Here is an 18183-nt window from a genome sequence, read left to right on the forward strand (position 1 = left end):
CTAAGATCTTCTTGGCCCCGGAGTAGGGCAGGGCACCGACTCCAGACGCTCCGTTAAGTGGCTTTCTTTGGCATAAATCTAGCAGAAAAATCGAGCCTGTACCACCTGCCGTGCATTCGCAGCTAAAGGGGAGCCCATTGTTCTCAGATCCCCCTTCTTAGCAGGGACGGGCATGCCGGCAGGTAAGCGGCCGCGGCTGTCTAAGGTCCCTCCGTCCCAGATGGCAGGAGCTGTTCCCTGGGGCCCTGAACAATATATTCAAGCCTCCTTTCAAAAGGAGCAGCTCCCTCCCTCGGAATAAGCAGCGTGTGTTTTGCGAATCCACAATTAGGCTGGAGAGTCCATCTCTTAATTAAACCTGCGCCTGCTTCTCTCCAGACGATTTTTCATTAAAACATTTTGCAATACTGGGGGCTTCTTAACGTGATTCTCTCCTGCAAGTGAAAACTCAAACTTCTTAGTCCTCGGAGTCTTTGTTCTTTTTTCCCGTTTTCCGTGGATCTGTGTGTGTGTGTGTGTGTGTCAGGGTCTGCTTCTGTGTGATGTGAGAGGGCAGGAAGGAGAATCCCCAGAGAACCTCGGAGGCGGCAGCTGTGAGCCTGCACCGTGAGGACAGCTCTGTCGGTTCCAGGTTCAGACCGGATGTTACTCGCCCTAAGATTTAGAACCTTCGGCATCTCCGTGCCGTCCTGGCCGTGCGCAAAGTTGTGCTCGTGCCGTGCCTGAACGTTTTAGCAGGCGCAGAGGGAGGAGCTGGGACCCAGGAAGGAGACCATGCGAGCAGTGGGGAGGGGGGGTGTGGATGGATTTGGGCCCCGTCTTCCGTCGTGTGCCCCGGAGCCGGGCTGACTGAGCCTCCGCCAGGAGTCCTGCAGAGGCCTCCTCCCCCTGGCCTCTGTCCCGGGGTCTTCGCAGGGCGTTTCTGAGGGAGGGGTGTGAGCAGGAAGACGCCCTGGGAACCAGTTCACAGCCCAGCCTTTTCCTTTCCAAAAGCCAGGTTTGGGTGTTGTCCTCGGTCAAAGGCAGCCCCGTCCACTGGCTTCTCCGGCCCCAACAGCCACGGCTCGGCTTCAGCCCGGCCACCAGCCAACCCCAAAGCCCGGTCCCGGGAGGTTCATGGCCAGGTGTTGCAGTTCCCTCACCTCGTGACCTCTTGATTCAAGTCGACTTTTTTAGCACCTGTGGGGCTCACTGAGGGCTCCTCATTGACCCAGCACTGTGTCGGGGCTGTTCCGCTTTTTGCCACCCTCCGCTTGTTCTCAAATCTTGAAGCGGTGGGAAGACATTGATTGGGTTTGTCATGCAAACCCGTAAAAGCGTGACCAGGTTCCTCCTTGGCCTGCAGCCTCTGGGTTTGTGAAGTAGGGGCGCCTGAGACCAGGGTTTCTGACCGGTCAGACATCACGTTAGCTCTGCTAAAAGAAAGAAAAGGCTCTTGAACCCACTCCAGACACATCAGGGGTCCGTATACTAAAAAACCATAATAATAACCACAACCATCCCCCTAGGGGCTCCCGATGCCCGGCCAGTTTGGGCAGAGCCGGTGAGACCATCTGGAGGAGGCCTCTCCAGGTGACCCTGGGCCGCTGAGTGCCTCTGAACCCTGCCACACCATCCGCAAAGACAGATTGTGAACGGACCTGAGTATGGAGGGCCCAGGGCAGGGTCCGGCACGGAACAGACGCTGGGCAGACACTGGGCAGCCGGCTCCCTCCTGTCTGCAGAGGCTGCTGGGGCCCGCTGAGGACCCGGGGGCAGGCAGTGGAGGGAAGATTAGCCCCCTGTCCCAGTTGAGCTCTCCTGCCTGTGGGCAAGAGAGACAGTAAACTAAGAAACACTGTGCTGGTTTTACAAATTTTTTTTTGAAAAATGGTAGCAGTTTGGACAGTTCTTAAGTGTTACAAAAATTGAAGGTTTTGAAAGGGTGAAGACAATGGGGACAGTGGGTGTTGGGAATAACATGTTGGTAGGGTGGCTGGGTGATACTTCACTGGGAAGTGACCTTTGAACTAAGGGAAGTGCCGGAGGTGCCGTGTTCGGGAACTGGGGGGAGGAAACCAGGCCAGGGGCAGAGCCGGGCGAGAAAGCAACAGGTGCCTGCAGCCGACGCCTCTGTGTTCCCTCCTATGGTTGTCTTAAGTCACCAGCAGATGAGGCCGGCAGTCCTGAAACAGCACTCATGAGTCTTCCCTCTTCTCCCCGCAGCTTGATATATGGTCCAAGTCCAACTACCAGGTGTTCCAGAAGGTGAGTGTTCTCCCGCTGCTGCTCGGGGCCCAGCCAGGCAGTGCGTGAAGAGCTGGGGTCGCGGAGGCACAGACCAGCATGGGGCCGCTGGCTGGGGTATTCCAGCTAGACGGTGATTGGCGGCTGTGGTGTGGGGGTGGGAGCAGGGGACGGCCCTGGGGCACATGCGGAACATGCAGGGTGCATGTGTGTGTCTGTCAGAGTGCACAGTGCTGTGCCTGCAGTGCCCTGTCCCTGCACCAGAGCTTAGAAGTCAGGTTACGTCGGCCCCAGAGCCCTGTGGTCCACACAGGCACCCTGGGGATCCCGGCTGCCTGCTGAGGTCTGGTGAGGGGTTGTGAGGAAAAGTGGGAAGTGACCAGCTCCTGCTGAGGGGCCCCGCCCCTCCCACAGCGGGGCAGCAGCGGCGCCGGCTGTCCTTGTCCTCGGGCAGCGAGATCACACCAGTTTGGTTTCGCCCAGCCGCTCCTGGAGTCCCCCACACTGTACCCGAGCCCAGGGTTGCATGCGTGCCCTGTGCTCAGTGCTGGGAATACAGGGGCCGGCGGCGCAGGTGAGGCAGGTGAGGCAGCTCGCACCTGTCCTGGGGCCCCTCATGTTAGGGTGGGCAGCTTGGGTGGGGGGAGCCAGCTCCTGAGATGCCTCGGGGGCAGGGCACGCGGGCACAAGGAGGGCCCAGGCCAGGCAGCTGCCTGGACACCCGCGTATGGATTCTCTTTCAGTCCATGGGAAACCCTTGCTGGCCCTGGAGCCGAGGAGGGGTGACAGTGCGTGTCCCAGGCGAGTCCTACACTGAGTGGTAGCTGTTGCCCACCTGTGCCCGGGAGCGTGACGCCTTTTTCTTGCCAAGCTGAAATTCACTTACCACAGGACTGGCACTGGAGTAGAAACTCCCTGGCTTTTAGCACGTCCACCGCGGTGTGCCGGCACCACCTGTGTCTCTCCTGAAAGGAGACCCCGAGCCCACGAGTGCTGAGCTCCGGGTTTTCTCATCCAGGGGTGTAGTGGCCGTCCTGCTAGCGGTCCCGAGTGCAGGCCAGCTCGCTCTCGCCCTGACCGCCGCAGGACGGGGGTCCCAGCTGCCTTCCGGCCGGCATCCATGCTCACGCCGCAGCCAGCTGCCCTGGGGCGGATCCTGAGACAGAAGAGGGTGTGAATGGACAGTCCAGTGGGGCTGGGGCTAGTTACCGCTGAGTCGCGGCGTGGGCGCCCCGTGGGAACGCGGGGCTGGCAGGAGCCTAGTGAGGGGGTAACAGCTGTGTGCCACTTCTGCAGCTCTCCGGCAATCTAAAGCTTGAAAATGAAATGTGTGTTCAACAGAGAATCCTCACCTGGAGTCTCCCAACAGCCCTCTGCTACCCTGAGCGCTGGAGAGGCCGGGCGGGGCCCCCTGCCTGGGCCCTGCCCACCAGAGACTCCTGTGGCTGTGTGTGGGCAGTGTGGGCCCTGGCGTGGGGCGGCCTCACCAACCTCGGGGCTCTTATCTAAGTCCCCGGGCCCCAGGGACTTCCTCGTAGAGCACGCACGGTCTCAGCCATCAGTGCCAGCTTGTCCCCTGCCTGTCCCCTGGTCTTGTCATTTCCCCAGCAGCTGCCTTCGCCGCGCGGAGGAGAGCTAGCACGGCTCCCGGTCTGTTCGGCTCTAAGAGTGAAGTTGTATTTTTTACTTTGCCCTGGTTCTTATCTCGTGTCCTCTGTGCTACCTTCCTCTGGCTCCACAGAAGGCTGGGACCGCTGCAGCCCAGACCCTGGTGTCTAACAATGGCCCCATTGCCACTCCAGTCTCCCTTGGGGGAGGGGCCTGCACCTGCTGGCCCGCGCATATCTCTTTTTTCTTGAATGTTGTATGTGGCATTAAGTGGTCTGAATGCAAGTTAGAAATGTGCGAAGCACAGATTCGGCGAAGCCTGCACTCGGAGAGCCCGTGCTCGCGTTCGTTGTGCCCCCGCCGAACACAGCCTGTCAGACAGGCTTTGTGTTGGCTGAAAACTACAGACACACACTGAGGCCGCCTTGAAAGCTTGACATGCGCCGGGAACACCCGCCGGTTCCTGCCTCGTGGTTTATGGAGCAGGTCTGAAGCGGTGGAAATGGACGCACTCTGTGGCCAGGGAGTGGCAGGCCCTCCGTGCTGGCAGGGCTGTCCCCGAGGTGCCTTTGTCCTCTCTGCCTGGTTTTCACTGAGCGGCCTTGACCCCTGACACCGATCTGCAGTAGGTGAAAGGGCCATGACCGGGGCAGGCGACAGAGCTCTCGGATCAGAACTAAGGGCAGGGAGCACAGCCGCGCTTTTTCTCACTCCCTCCTGAAACGCCGGGGGCCTGCTGTCCCGTGGGCGGGAACGGGGAGGAATGGGCTACAGAATCCAGCCGCGCCCTCTCGGCAGAGCCCTTACCTCGTCCCGTGGCATGGGCGTGGGGTTTATCAGAAAGACCACTCCGCTTTCATCCTTGGCAGGAGCTGGTGGGGAGAGCGGGAGGGGTGTGCCGTGCGGGACCCTGAGGGCAGGGGCTGTGCTCGTGTGTTTCCCTGTGTTCAGCTCCGGCCAGCACAGTCACACAGCCCAGCTCCATACACAGCGCAGGGCTCGGGCCTGGCGTTGGGCCGTTCACACGCAACAGACCGCAGAGGAGGGCGAGACGGCAGCCAGTCTCGGCCACTTTTCGAGATCAGCCGTTCTCCAAACTTCTCTCCCTGCCTGCCTTCACAAACTTAGGGTGTCCTGACCCATGTGCTTGTAGCGTTTCCCCAAGGTGCTGTCTCACGGCACCCCCAGCCAGGGTGGGGCTGCTTACCAAGAGCAGGCAGGAGCCCCAGACACCGCAGCTGCACCCGCACGGTGTCCTGGGAGCCAGGCTCTCCCTCGCTGCTCTGGGTGACGAGTAGCAGCAGTGGCCACCGCAGAGCAGGGCCTGCTGGGAAGCGGGAAGCCCCCAGGGTGTTCCCCTGGGGGACGAGGGGCGGGCACTGCCTTGTGGAGCTGAGCCCAGCTTACCTCACCTCACTGCCAGGAAGTGACGCGAGGAGCGAAGAAAATGGAAGCAGAGCCGCCGAGGGCCCCGGAGCCCCCGCCACTGGCGGAGCTGGGCCTGCCTTTTGTCTGCGGGCGCTGGCCATGCCCGCGGGCCCTCATTAGTCCCCGGGCCTGCGGGAGGGGAAGCCGCACACGCCAGGGACAGCTTGCTGTGGGCCCACGGCTGCTCACAGGTGCCCGTCATTTGCGAGGAGCCCCGGAGGCGCCGTGCGCTCCGTCCCAGGGCGAAGCGGCTTTGTGCAGCGCCGGTCTCCAGCAGGGTGGACTCGGAGAATAGGACTTAGAAACGGGGCCCAGCTGAAAGGGCAGCCCACAGAGCCGGGGGCGGCCCAGGCCCGCGCGTGCTTCTGACATTTACACTCTGCAGGGGCAGTCGCTGTTTTGATCTTTAACCCCCTCGTTTCAAAACAGTGTGCGTTCTCATCCAGAAACGTGGGAGGGGTGAGAGCTACTGCGTGGCCGCCGGCTGTGTTGCATCTTGGCAGGAAGGGGGTGGGGGTGTGCACGGCCCCAGGTGGGCAGGGGGACCCGGGGAGCCACAGAGGGGCCAGCTGTGCCGCTCTTCACTCGGCCTTGAAGGACAAAGCATGGCAGTGGTGGCCGTGAGTGTCCAGCCCTCAGGCATAGTGCCCAGCTGAGGACGGGGGGCGGCATTGTGCGGTGGGGAGAAAGCGCCCGATGGGCTGCACGTACCCGTTCATGCCTCCCTCCTTCCCGCTGCTGTGGAAGGCGGGGCCTCTCTCCATGTGCGCTCACCCAGGGGCCTCCAGGTGCTTCCCAGTCGAAGGGGTGGAGTCAGCCCTGGAGGGCCCCACTCTGAAACGCTGGTAGCTGGGGGGCTTCACAGAGCCCCTGCCTAAGCTGAGCACCTCCACGAAAACAGCCTGTCCAGCTAATCCTGGGTCCAAGGAAAGGCAGCAAGCCAGGCCACTCCCCAGAGCAGGAGCCACCGCCCCCGGGGAACTGGCTGCGCAGCGCCTCGCCTCCCCAGGCTCAGCTTGGTTTAAATCCACAGCTTCTTCCTGCAGCCTCATCAGTGTTTCTTTCAAAACCCTCTGTGGCAACGCCGCGGAAGACGGCTGGGAAGGGGGCTGAGGTTGTGACGAGGTTCTGAGACCTTGGGCCACATCTCGCCCCTTCCCCTGCTCAGCACCCTGCACAGCTGAGGCTCCGCCCTCCAGGGACCCTGGTGTCAGGGGCAGCTTCCAAAGCCGGCGCAGGGCCGCGCGCTGTCCCGGTCCTGCGCCTCTCCCGGTCCACTTGTCTCTTGGGTGCTCATGCACCTTCTCCCACCAGGGAAAACCTAGGTGTAAAGGTGAAACGTGCGGTCGTTTGCGTCGGGTGCCGTGCGTCCTGTTGCTGCCTCTCAGATGCGTCCAGGTGGGTAGCAGTGAGGGGCAGGCGAGCGGCCAGCACAGGGAGACAGAGCCCGACCGCCTGGGCTCTGCAAGGGGCCCGGGCGGGAGCCAGCTGCTGGGCTGAGCAGGGCAGCCCCTTCCTCGGCTGCCAGTGGACTTCCTGGCCACGCCAGATAGGAGAAGCTGCAGATGGCGCGAGGGCCGCGCGCTCACCCGACGGCCACGAGGCCTTGGCCGCCACCTCCTGCAGGTGCTTGTATGAGTGCTCAGAGGCAGAGTCCACGGGCCGTTTGTCTCCCTCCTGTGATAGCCCTGCCCCTGCCCTCTGGAGTCTCCACGGCCACGGCCACGGCCACGGCGCGAGGGGAGCGGGAGAGCAGGCCTGCCCTGGAAGTGGTCTGCGGTCTCGCCGTCAGAGGTCGCGGAGCCGCCGCCCGGCATCTCCTTCGCTGGCTTCTTCCTGGAAGGTTGCCCAGGACGCAGCCTGCGCCACTCGGAGTGTGCTGACGGCTCCTGGGAGCCTGTGCGCTCCATCTGTGGGTGGGGGGACGGCAGCACCTCTCTGTTGGGGGGGGCGGGCTGTGCGGGTGCTGGAGCACTCAGAGGCCGCCCAGAGCCACGGCTCAGGACACGCCGCCATGGCCGCCACTGTCTCGGGGATCAGGGATGTAGATCTGCTAGGGGCTGTGGCACAGGCACTGCACCCCTTCGCAGGCCAACGGTGAGCTCCAGCCGGAGGAGGACGCCACATGCCGGGGCCCTTCAGGCAGCCCCGATGGCCTCTGTGGCACCTGGTTCTGGGACTCGAACGCTCCCTACAAAGCAGCAGAGGAAGAGGTGGGGCCCTGAGTCCCCGTGTCCTCCAGCAGAGCAGGGCTGGGCGGGCAGACGCTGTGGACAGAGCCGCCTGGCACCCGGGGCTGGCTCCCGGGGTTCCAGTCCTCAGCCTGCGTGAGTTTGACGGAGAAGTGGGCGGTACTGCGGTGCTTCCCCGGGAGCCCGGCTGTCTTTGGAGCCTCCAACTGCATGGCTGCCCTTGCAGGAAGTGACAGCTCACCAAGTGGGCACGCGCAGTGCAGGTGTCTGGGCCTGGACCTTCCTGGCAGCCGCTGGCAGAACTGGCGTTCTACCATCTGGAAAGCCTTGTGCTGGCCTGCTTTTCATCGCAGTGAGGAGCTTTAATTCCTTAATCCTACGAAATGGCGAGGACCCTTTGTGTGCGTCCCCTCGGCCCTGCACAAAAGCAGAAGCTGGTCGGACCCCGAGGAGGTCCCTAGCACCCACCCTGGGCTCCCTGCTGGCCAGGCCCACCTCCCCGGAAGTGCCCCCTCCCCCAGCTGGCGGAAAGTAGACGCCTGCCCGCTTCCTGTCTCGTTCACCTCCGTCCTGCCAGCTGAGAACCCCCGGGGTGGAGCCGCACCCCTCAGAGGGCCCTGCACCGCGAGGTGGGAACGAGGCAGGAGCCAGAGTCGCCCAGCCCCAAGGAGAGCGCAGCCTGGGCGCAGAGGCGTCTGGTCCCGGGTCCGGGCATCTGGAGAGTGCTGCTGGGGGCACAGGCAAGGAGCTTGCGCCCAGCCCAGGGGACGGTGACAGGTGGGACAGGGAAGACCCCTGAGCTGAGTGCTGACGGTGACAGGAGCCTCCCGGGGAGGAACACTGCGGGCAGAGGGGCCGCCAAGCACAGCCCTGAGTCAGGCGGTACGGCAGGTGGCCAGGGTCACTGCAGTGTGGCACGGGCTGACGGGAGCCGGGGCTGCGACCTGGGTTCCTGGGGCTTTACGGTGGGGTGGGGGCAGGCGTAGGGCCTAACGGGGTTAGGGCTCTGGTTAGGACGCCTGCATCCCACTTCAGAGTGACCGGGTCTGAGTCTCGGCTGCGCTCCTGATTGGAGCATCCTGACCGCGCAGACCCTGGAAACCAGCAGCAACGACTCAGGTAGCCGAGTCCACACAGAAAGACCCGGATCGAGTTCGTGGCTCCCAGCTGTGGCTGCTGTGGGCATCTGGGGAGTGAGCCAGCAGATGAGCGTTCTCTGGTTCTCTGCCTCTCAAAACAATAAATAAAAGCAGGGTGAGCACCTCCACGCCAAAACCACGCCTCCGCTCAGGCAGGGAAGTGCCCTGTACACGGGCGCGTCCCTCTGAGCCGAGCTGTACCTCACGTGCGGGCAGGGCTTTCGGGCGCAGTGGAGCAGCTCGGTCTGCCTCCTCCTCTCCGCTGCTGGTCTCGGCTGGGGCAGCGAGACGGCCCCGGGGGGCAGCTGCATCCTCCCGAGCCCTGCAGACGGCTCCTGCAGCCAGCAAGGCTGGACACCCCGAGTAGTCCCCCAGGCCCTGTGGGCGCCAGTGCTTCCTCCTGGGCCTCCAGGCCTGCTGAGCCCGTGGCCTCCAAACCAAGGTTCAGACCAGAGAGAGGGCTGCACGGTAAGAAGGAAGTCGCTGCTGCCGCTCCATCTGAGCGTCTTCCCCCACTCCCCGCCAGCAGCACTCCCAGGGCCGACCTCACAGCCTCCTGATTTGGAAGTAGCGATGGCTCCTCTTTCCAGGAAACGAGGACTTCCGGCGTCCCATGATGAAACCCATGCACGTCCCTGCGGCCGCGTGGTCCGCGTGATCGCTGCCCCCGTCTTTGACTCCAGGGGCCTTGAAGAATTGGCTGCTTCCCAGGGACCCCCAGTGCTGCGCCTCAAGGAGGGCTGCTTGGCTGGTCTCCGCGCCTGACCTTGAAGTGTGCCCCTCCCCCAGCGGAAGTCCGCGTTACTCTCCCTGAGTGCCAGGAGCAGCATGGGCAGCACCTGGCGGCTTGGCGGCCCGTGGTCTGGGAGCCACGCTACTGGTGGCACCTTGCTTCCCAGCCCATCTCACAAAGTTCCCCGACGCTGAGGACCAGGCAGCCTGGAGGGGGCAGGAACCTGGCCCCCTGAAGACTCAGACCCAGAGGGTTCCTTAGGAGCACGCGGCCCTGACCCCAGCCTCACTCTCTCTTACCGGAGGCCAGTGTAGGCGGAGCAGCCAAGGTCCTCCACGCAATAGAGACCAACCCAGGATTGGCCCCGGCCTCCCAAGGGTTCCCGCTGTGCAGACACAGGAAGTGACTGGGTGGAAGCCAAAGTCTGGTCCCCTCCTAATAAGCAACTTCGCCCTCGAGTCCTTAGCTCTCCTGTGTGTTAGGTGGGGCGGGGGCTTGGGCTCCGGGGCTGGACGCTGGTGGGTAACGCATCTCCCACTCCATGCCGACAGCCCCTGCTTCAGGACGCACGTCCGCTGGAGCTTGTTCCCACTCGGCTGCAGTCCTGGCCCTGGTGGTGGGCGGCAGGCAGAGACCACAGTGGCCTGTTCCTAGCCGGGCCGCCCCTCAGAGTCCGTCCCCTGGGGAGCTTTGCGGCAGCACCGCCCAGGTCCCCGGCCTCCATGTGCCTCTGGAAGCTGGGGAAGATTCCAGCAAGCCGCCTGCGGAGGCCGCCCTGGCCTGCGTGCGCACTGCCAGCTCTCCCCGTTCTTCGGCCCAGAAGCAAGGAGAGGTGGCGCGGTGCCGGGGGCCTCGGGGGTCCCCGGCTCACTAAGCGATGCAGGGAATCGAGTCAAGTCTGAGCCGAAGGCGCCTGGGACGTGCTGGGAAGAGAGTGCAAGGTCGTCCTGGACACAGCAGGGGTCTTGCTGTGGGCACCGGGAGCCCAGCAGACCCCCCAAAAGAGCAAGCGGCAGGGGAGTTGCGCTGCCCGGAGAGGCCCCTCCTCCTGTGTCTCCCCGACCATTCTGAGTCTGCACCGCGTGCTTCGCCCTTCCCTTCCGCTACCGTGAGACCTGGGCTCCAGGGGAGGCCTTGAGCAGACAGTAGTCTTGCTGGACCCAAGCCTGTTCTCTCCATGCCCACAGCCAGAGGAGGGCAGGGGCAAGCTGGGCGAGAGCTGGGCTCTGCACCACATCCACCTGATGGTAGGGCCTCCCCTGCAACGCCCGCCACCCCTCCCTCGCCCACTCTACTCCCCTGCTGCTGGATGAGCATGTGGCTGCCCTGTCCCCCATTCACTGTGCACTCTGGAGGGCTTCTTGGGGCCATCGGTGCCTGTCAGGCCCTTTGGGGTGCGGTTACTGCCACGTGGCCGCACCAGGAGAGGACCTGGCTATGGCACACCTCTGCAGCCCCTGCCGCCCGCAGCGGCCTGGAGTCTGGGCACCCACGCGTGGGCCCTGAGGATCTGGGCAATCTCTGCCCAGCAGGGAGCCTCCTGACCTCGCGCTCTGGCTGCAGGGATGCACGCTGGGCCTCCCCGGGGCTCAGAGCTCCCACTGAGCAGCCGAGCCCACACAGCCGCGCCTCTCCCTAAATGTGGGCTCGGCTCACTGCTGTCCCTGCAGGCAGCGCAGCAAAAATAGCTCACGGTCTCCTTTGAAGCACCCTCGGCGCCCAGACTCGGGGAGGGACGGCCGCCGGGGCCCGCGCAGTCTGCCGGGGAGCTGGGGAGAGCGAGCAGACTGGCAGGCAGCCCCTCCCGCTGGTGACTGGCAGCTCTTTCAAGGTCTCTTGAAGGAGTCCCCACCCACCCCCAGCTTAGTCCTGCGTGGGTTTGGGTGTACGAAGGCCTCCTCCTGTGCTCCAAGCTCAGGAGGAACTTGGCCCGTTGGTGCCTGGGACAGAACTAAGTACAGTTCAGAAGCCGGAGTGGGTCTGCAGCCAGCGCCAGAGGCCTTCCTGTCTGTGGTCTCCCAGCACAGCGCCCGCCCTCCGGCCTGCCCCGCTCCTGCCTTCCCCGTTACTCTGTCTCTCCCCGCCCTTGGGGTCCCCATCCCCTTTGATCTCTTTTCTAACAGCACTAGAGGCGGATGGACGGCCAGGGGCCTCCCTCTCCCTCACGGGAGGACTAGGACAGCTTTTATCTCCCAGTGGAATCTCATTAGCTCCACGGCACAATGGGGCCAACCCCAGCCGCTGCCACTCGGTTAGTTAATGGCAGGGGTTTTTCTTTCTTTCGTGGTTTTTTTTTTTTTTTTTTTTTTTTTTTTGCCCCAGGCCTGTTTTTTCCACATCTCAGATACTGAGGAAAAAACAACTTTATTGTTGAAAAGTGTAAAACAAAATACTGAAGGCGAGGGAAAGGAGGATCCTTGTAGATGAATCTCTCACGTGGCGGCCTTGTGAAAGGGGCCGGGTCTGGCCAGGCTGCCGAGCAGCCCCTGGCCTGGGAGCCAGGTGCCAGGGCAGAGCTTGGGGGCAGCTCCAGCCGAGGGCCAGCCGCGCACCAGACACAGGCTCTGTCCGTCGGAGCTCAGTCCGAGAGAAGAGGAGGCCGAGCCCCGTCCAGGAAGCCTGGCTTTCGCCCGGGCTCAGAGAGAGGGTCAGGACTGGAGCGGGAGGGAGGGAGAGGCCAGGACCAGTTCCCAGCCGGGCTCCCAGGGCCTCCTGAGCGTGGGAGGATTTAGGCTTACTGATAACCAGGATGCTCCCCGGCCTTTGTCCTCACGCTGTGGTTCGTGGCAGTTCATGATAGGGGCGGTCCTCGTCTCTGGGGAGCGCCAGAGTGGGCTCTGCTCTGCTCTTCCCGCAGGAAAAGGCGCAGCTGAGGCTGTGGCGTGGGAGTGGGAGGACTCCGGTTGAGGAACGTGGGACTCCGTGGCTGCATGTGGATAGGGACGTGGACAGGCCCAGCGCCACACAGCAGCTGTCCGTGCGTGGCCATTCATGGAGAACGTGGAAGAAGGAGCGGGACTGGGAGAGCTCTCCAGGGGCCTCATGGACACCTGGAGGAGCTGGAAGGGGTCAAGTGCAGGGGAGCCCAAGGTGGGCACAGGGCTGCGGCAGGGTCAGGGGGTCGGGACAGCCACGCCTTTGAGCAGGGGCCCTGCGGATGTCCTGATGCAGCAGCCTGGGCCGGCGGCAGGTGCACCCTCTTGGAAAGCTCCTGTCTGGGAGGGGGGAGGGGCTTATCCTCACGGCCACCTGTGAGGCTGGCCTGGCTCTGATCACAGCTTCGAGAGAAGCAGGGGCCCAAGTTCCATGAACTTCCCCAAACTGTAAATGTGGGTCATTTGAATCAAAAATCGTGAAAGAAGAGAAACGCAGTGTGCAGCGGGGCCAGCACCCGGTCCCCCTCTGAAGAAGGAGCCAGGCCCCAGGCCAGTGCTGGCCACTAGATGGGCACATCAGTCCCACCCCAGGGCCCACCTGGGGCTGGTGCAGCCAGACAGTCCCAGCTTGAGAAAAGAGATGGTAAGGACCCAGAATAGCAGGGTGCAGAGCAAACAAGGCTGGCCCGGCCTGCTCTGCCACGGCGGCCGGCCCCGTCGGGGCATTTTAAAAAATAAGCCCTAGCGTCAGGAATTCTCCAGAAGTTTCGTCCCTCTTGTAATCGGCAAGCACGGTTGCCGCGAGTGTCTTGCCACGCACAGAGCGTAGTGGGGAACTGGGTGGGCAAGAACCGAGGCCCTGAGGGCAGGTCCTGGGTGGGCCCTGCTGGCCGTGCTGTGTTTTGCAGTCGCTCGGCCCACCTGCACCCCCCTCCCCGAGCCCCCTCACGCCGCCACCCATTTGTAAAGTGATCGTTACTACTGCATCAAAAAAAAAAACCTTTGCTCATTTTAGAAAGCTGTCTGTCAAAGCTGCTTAAAATAAAAGCAGTCTTGGCACTGGAAGGCACGCGTCCCGTTTATCTCAAAGTCACTTGGGTGAGGAGAGCCGGGCCAGGCACTTCCGGCCGTGGCCTCTGGCGAGTGGACGTTGTGCGGCTTCCTCGATCCAACAAGTGACGTGCTGGCCACGCGCTGGCTGCTGTGTGGTCTTCCTGGGAACATGGCGCGGAGCCCACCCCAGGCTGACCGCTCTGTCACGTCACCAGGCAGACGGCAGAAACCCACCGAGAAAGGGAGCAGAGAAAGGGGCGGGAGGGGTGGCTGCATTGCCAGAGAGCTCGGAGTTCTGGCCTAGGCGTCTGATGACACCCTCTGTGGGGGCAGGGGGAGCCGAGGCTCAGAGCCCCGTAAGGAGCCAAAGATCACGTCTGGAAACCGGGAGCCGGGACCAGCTCGGCTGGCCGCAGAGCCTGGGTCCTCACACTCAGGCTACAGGTGTGCACAGCAGCTGGGCCCGCCACGGGCTCGTTCCCACCTGGGTGCCTCACCTGCTGCTCAGGCCCGTGGGGGAGGGGAGGGGATGGGAGGGGCGGAAATGGACAGATCCATGCAGGCAGCACCTTGTTCTCAGAGCTAATGATGTTATCGGGTTTTGGTTTTGTTTTGTAACCACAGCATTTGTAATGCCAAGAACCCCTAATGAGAACAATCAAGACAAGCATTAGTGAGCACACGACCATCAGATTAGGGGTAATCTATGAGCCTGCTGATGGGTAACGGGCATTAGCGATTCATGGGGTCATCACGTTGCAGAGTGCAGGGGGGAGGGAGCTGGACACGCAGAGCGGATGAGGAGCCGTGGCCATCGGGGTGGTGCAGGGTTTGAACCCAGTGCTCTGTCCTCGGTCACCTGGCGGCCCCCGCAGGCTCCCACTGGGGTTTGGGAAACAGAGCCCCCGGGGGAGAGCTGGTGAGAGCATCCCGCCCGAGGTCAGCTCCTGGAGGAGTTGGAGGCTCCTGAACATCAGACCTGTGCGAGGACACAGAGCAGGCATCCGAGGAAGCAGGGCGAGCAGGCGGCCACTCTCCGAGGACGCCTGCTCCTTTGCATGCGTGCCGTGTGCTCGGGGTCTGGCCCTCTCTGGCGTGTGCAGGCTTTTAACTGCTGGAATGTCCCAGTCTCCAGCAGCCTCCAGGCCCGTGTCTTTCCTGCCTGTGACCCCCTGCCCCCAGCCCTGCGTTAGAGTTTGTCTGGGGGCGGCTCTGTGTGCACACCGGGCAGAGCCAGCCAGCCGCCTCCTGGCTCTCGCTGCCGCTTGCAGTGGCCACTGGCCCCAGCGTTGTCCTTTGTCCCCAGGTGACCGACCACGCCACCACAGCCCTGCTGCACTACCAGCTGCCCCAGATGCCGGACGTCGTGGTCAGATCCTTCATGGTGAGTGGCCCCTGGGGCCAGGCCTCCCGGCGGGCTTTGAAAACTGGCAGCTCGGCTCCGTGGCTCCAGCCCCACGGCCTCCCACAGGAGGTGGGCTGAGGTAGGCTGCAGGGCGCTGGGCCCCCTCGCCCACCAGCTGCTGCTTTGTGCCACTGCCGGGCGGCGAGGTTTCAGAGGCCATCTGCACAGTCCCCGTCGCTACTTGGTCGCCAGGTGCCGCCTTGGGCTCCTGGGCTGTTCAGGGGTCACTGGCCGGGCTCCTGGCCTGCCACGTGCGGTCAGGAGTTGAACCCAGCCCAGCCGGGCCCTCAGCAGAGCTGGGCCGAGAACCGTGTAGCTCCAGTCCTTAGCAACAGAGGCGGAGAGTCGGCTCCCCGCCGGCTTCCCTTTGGAAGGAATTTGGCCTCCTGGTGTTTATGGCTTCGGGGCGTGAGCCCTGCGCTGGTTCCTGGTTCGGGAGCATGACAAGGGTCACGTGCCCCTGTGGCAGTGAGCACCGGCCTGCCTGTCACCGGGCCTGGTTTACGGGGCAGGGGAGGGGGCGTTGTCGGAGTGTTTTCTCCGCGGTCAGCGAATCTCCGTGAGGAAGAGAATCGAGTTACGTGAGCCTTGTTCTTAGAATGATGCCGGAGAGCTGCACGCTGAGCCCCTCGGTGTGTGCCCGCCACTCGTTAGGTTTGGTGGCAGCAGGGCTGTCCCCACCCGCCCCCACTATGTCAGGCCACGGAATGACAGTGAGTGAGGGCCTCAGATCAGATGCACTCCAAGGTGTGTGGCCCTCGGCGGCGGGCGGGCTCTCGTCCACGTCCCCCTTGGCCCGCAGCTGTGACCGCTGCCCCTCTCTGCACCACGGCAGATCCCCCGGGGTCCAGGCCGAGCCAGGCGCTCTGCACGCGGGCATCGGATCAGGAGGCGCCGGCCCCTCACGTCCTCCTTGCTTGCCTCACAGACCTGGCTGAGAAGCTACATCAAGCTGTTCCAGGCCCCGTGCCAGCGCTGCGGGAAGTTCCTGCAGGACGGCCTGCCCCCGACCTGGAGGGACTTCCGGACCCTCGAAGCCTTCCACGACACCTGCCGGCAGTGAGCCCCGCCCGTGCTGCCCGCACCTGTCTGCCCTGCCCCCACCAGGCATGGAGCGCAGGGCCGAGCCTCCACGAGCAGACCCATCTCTGGCCACTGCGGGGGCCAGGAGGATGCTCCAGGGACGCCGTCCGAGCGAGCCGAGCAGCGCTGGGGACCGCTCCACCCCCGTCCGTCTGTGAAGCCCTTGCCTTGACTGTTACTGGGATGAGCCATGTGGCTGTGTTGCTTTTCTGTAACTTATTTTTGTAAACAATAAACCTTTTGTACCCAGGACAAGGCGCTGTCCGCTGTTCCTTATGTCGCCTTTGGTGCTCAGGGCAGTGAACGCGCCTTTTAAAGGACAGCTTAGCGATGCCCGCTTTTTTTTTTTTTAAGATTTTTTATTTGAAAGTCAGTTACACAGAGAGAGGCAGAGAGAAAGAGGTCTTCCTTCCGCTGGTTCACTCCCCAGGTGACCACAACGACCGGAGCTGAGCTGATCCAAAGCCAGGAGCCAGGAGCTTCTTCCGGGTCTCCCACGTGGGTGCAGGGACCCAAGGACTTGGGCCATCTTCCACTGCTTTCCCAGGCCACAGCAGAGAGCTGGATGGGAAGTGGAGCAGCTGGGTCTTGAACCGGCGCCCCTATGGGATGCCGGCACTGCAGGCCAGGGCGTTAACCCGCTGCGCCACAGCGCCGGCCCCAGTGATGCCTGCTTTTAAAATCTGTGCACACTGGGTTAAGCCAGCAGCTTGAGACGCCAGCATCCCTTGGAGCACCCATTCCCGTCCCGGCTGCTCTGCTTCCAACCCAGCTCCCTGCTGATGGCCAGGGACGGCAGCAGAAAGTGGCCCAAGTGCCTGGGCCCCTGCCGCTCCTGTGGGAGACCCAGATGGACCTTCCGGGCTCCCGGCTTAAGCTCAGCCCAGCCCTGGCCCCTTGCAGCCATTTTGGCATGATGGATGCAGATGGAAGATCTCTCTGTCTCTCCCTGTCATTCTCAAAGTAAATCTTTTTGTTTTGTTTTGTTTTGTTTTGTTTTGGACAAGCAGAGTTAGTGAGAGAGAGAGACAGAGAGAAAGGTCTTCCTTCTGCTGGTTCACCCCCCAAATGGCCGCTACGGCCGGCGCTGCGCTGATCCGAAGCCAGGAGCCAGGTGCTTCTCCTGGTCTCCCATGGGGTGCAGGGCCCAAGCACTTGGGCCATCCTCCACTGCCCTCCCGGGCCACAGCAGAGAGCTGGCCTGGAAGAGGAGCAACCGGGACAGAATCCAGCGCCCCGACCGGGACAGAATCTGGTGCCCCGACCGGGACTAGAACCTGGGATGCCAGTGCCGCAGGCGGAGGATTAGCCTAGTGAGCTGCGCCAGCCCAAAGGAAATCTTTGAAAGCGTCCCCACCCCTTGCTCTCCAGGGAGCGGGCAGCGTCGGCACGACCTCCCTTGCAGGGTGGCTGGGCCCTGGGAAGCGGACCTGCAGCTGAGGGCTCAGCTGTCTGCACACACGCTCGGAGGGGGGGGACCCGACCCCCTCCAAGGAGCGCCCACTTCTGTGGAGGCGAGGAGGGGCGTGGGGCAGGACCAGGAGCACAGGCTGGCTCCCTCCTGGGATCTGGTGCTCGGTCCCTCCCTCTTCCGGGGGGGGGGGGGGGGGGCGGGTTAGTGACTGACAGGGACCTGGGAGAGCCCCTGGATCACATGCTGGGGGTGTGGCCTCTGGCTGCCCCAGCTGGGAGGCATGGTGAGAGGCAGCAGGGCAGAGGGGACGAGCAGTGGCCACAGTTCCACGGTTCCACGCAGAGCGCGAGCGCCCCTGAGCTACGCGGTCATCTCACGAACCGCTCAGAAAGACCTCGGTGCCAGCCCGAGCCCCGTGTGGCCTTGGTGGTGACCCGGACGGCGAAGCCGCCGGCCAGCCCTCCCCTGCTCCACGGTTGCTCCCACCCGTGTGCCGGCACGGCGGCTTCCCAGGGCACCCATATCTCCTCCGAGGCTGTGACGGGCGACCCCTCTGCTCGAACACCCGTCTCGGCCACATCTCCTAACCCCGTGAGATGCCAGCAGGCCACGTGGCCGGGCTGCGACGACAGCATGGACCGGTGCCAGCTGGCAGGCCGCGCTCCGCCTGGGGCTGGAGCCCCGATGGAATGACAGCAAGGGCGGGTCGCACTGTGAGGCTGCGGGTTTTCAGGGTTCTCACCGTTTGCCTCTTGCTGGTGAGGGACCCCGAGCTCGGCCCCGGCTCCCCGGCCTCCTGGGTGGAGCGAGCGAGGCCTGTGCGCTGCGGGGCTGGGCGGCCGGTGGTTTCCTCTTAGAGTTCAGGGGCAGCGTCCTGGGAGATGCCGCCTGCTTACAGGGAGCCACGCGTGTGTCCCGCCCACGGGAGCGGTGGAAAGTTTCCATTTAAACTGGATTTCCCCAGGGGGAACAGTGTGACCGTGAAGGAAAGCCAGTGGGCAAGCGACACCTGGGCGGTGGCAGGGG

At 63.5% G+C, this 18183-nt stretch overlaps 1 protein-coding gene across 1 annotated transcript in view; it reads left to right on the forward strand.

The window, feature by feature from the left end:
- MED27 (mediator complex subunit 27) overlaps nucleotides 1–15990 on the forward strand; it is a 207386-nt gene extending 191396 nt beyond the window's left edge. The window contains exons 6-8 of the mRNA XM_062207327.1: nucleotides 2206–2247; nucleotides 14562–14639; nucleotides 15589–15990. Of these exons, the coding sequence (XP_062063311.1) occupies nucleotides 2206–2247; nucleotides 14562–14639; nucleotides 15589–15723 (255 nt within the window). The 3' untranslated portion in view covers nucleotides 15724–15990. The remainder of the gene's footprint in view (nucleotides 1–2205; nucleotides 2248–14561; nucleotides 14640–15588) is intronic.
- Nucleotides 15991–18183: the final 2193 nt, after the last annotated feature.

The sequence above is a fragment of the Lepus europaeus genome, chromosome 12 (genome assembly GCF_033115175.1).
Source record: "Lepus europaeus isolate LE1 chromosome 12, mLepTim1.pri, whole genome shotgun sequence".
Classification (NCBI taxonomy): Eukaryota; Metazoa; Chordata; class Mammalia; order Lagomorpha; family Leporidae; genus Lepus; species Lepus europaeus.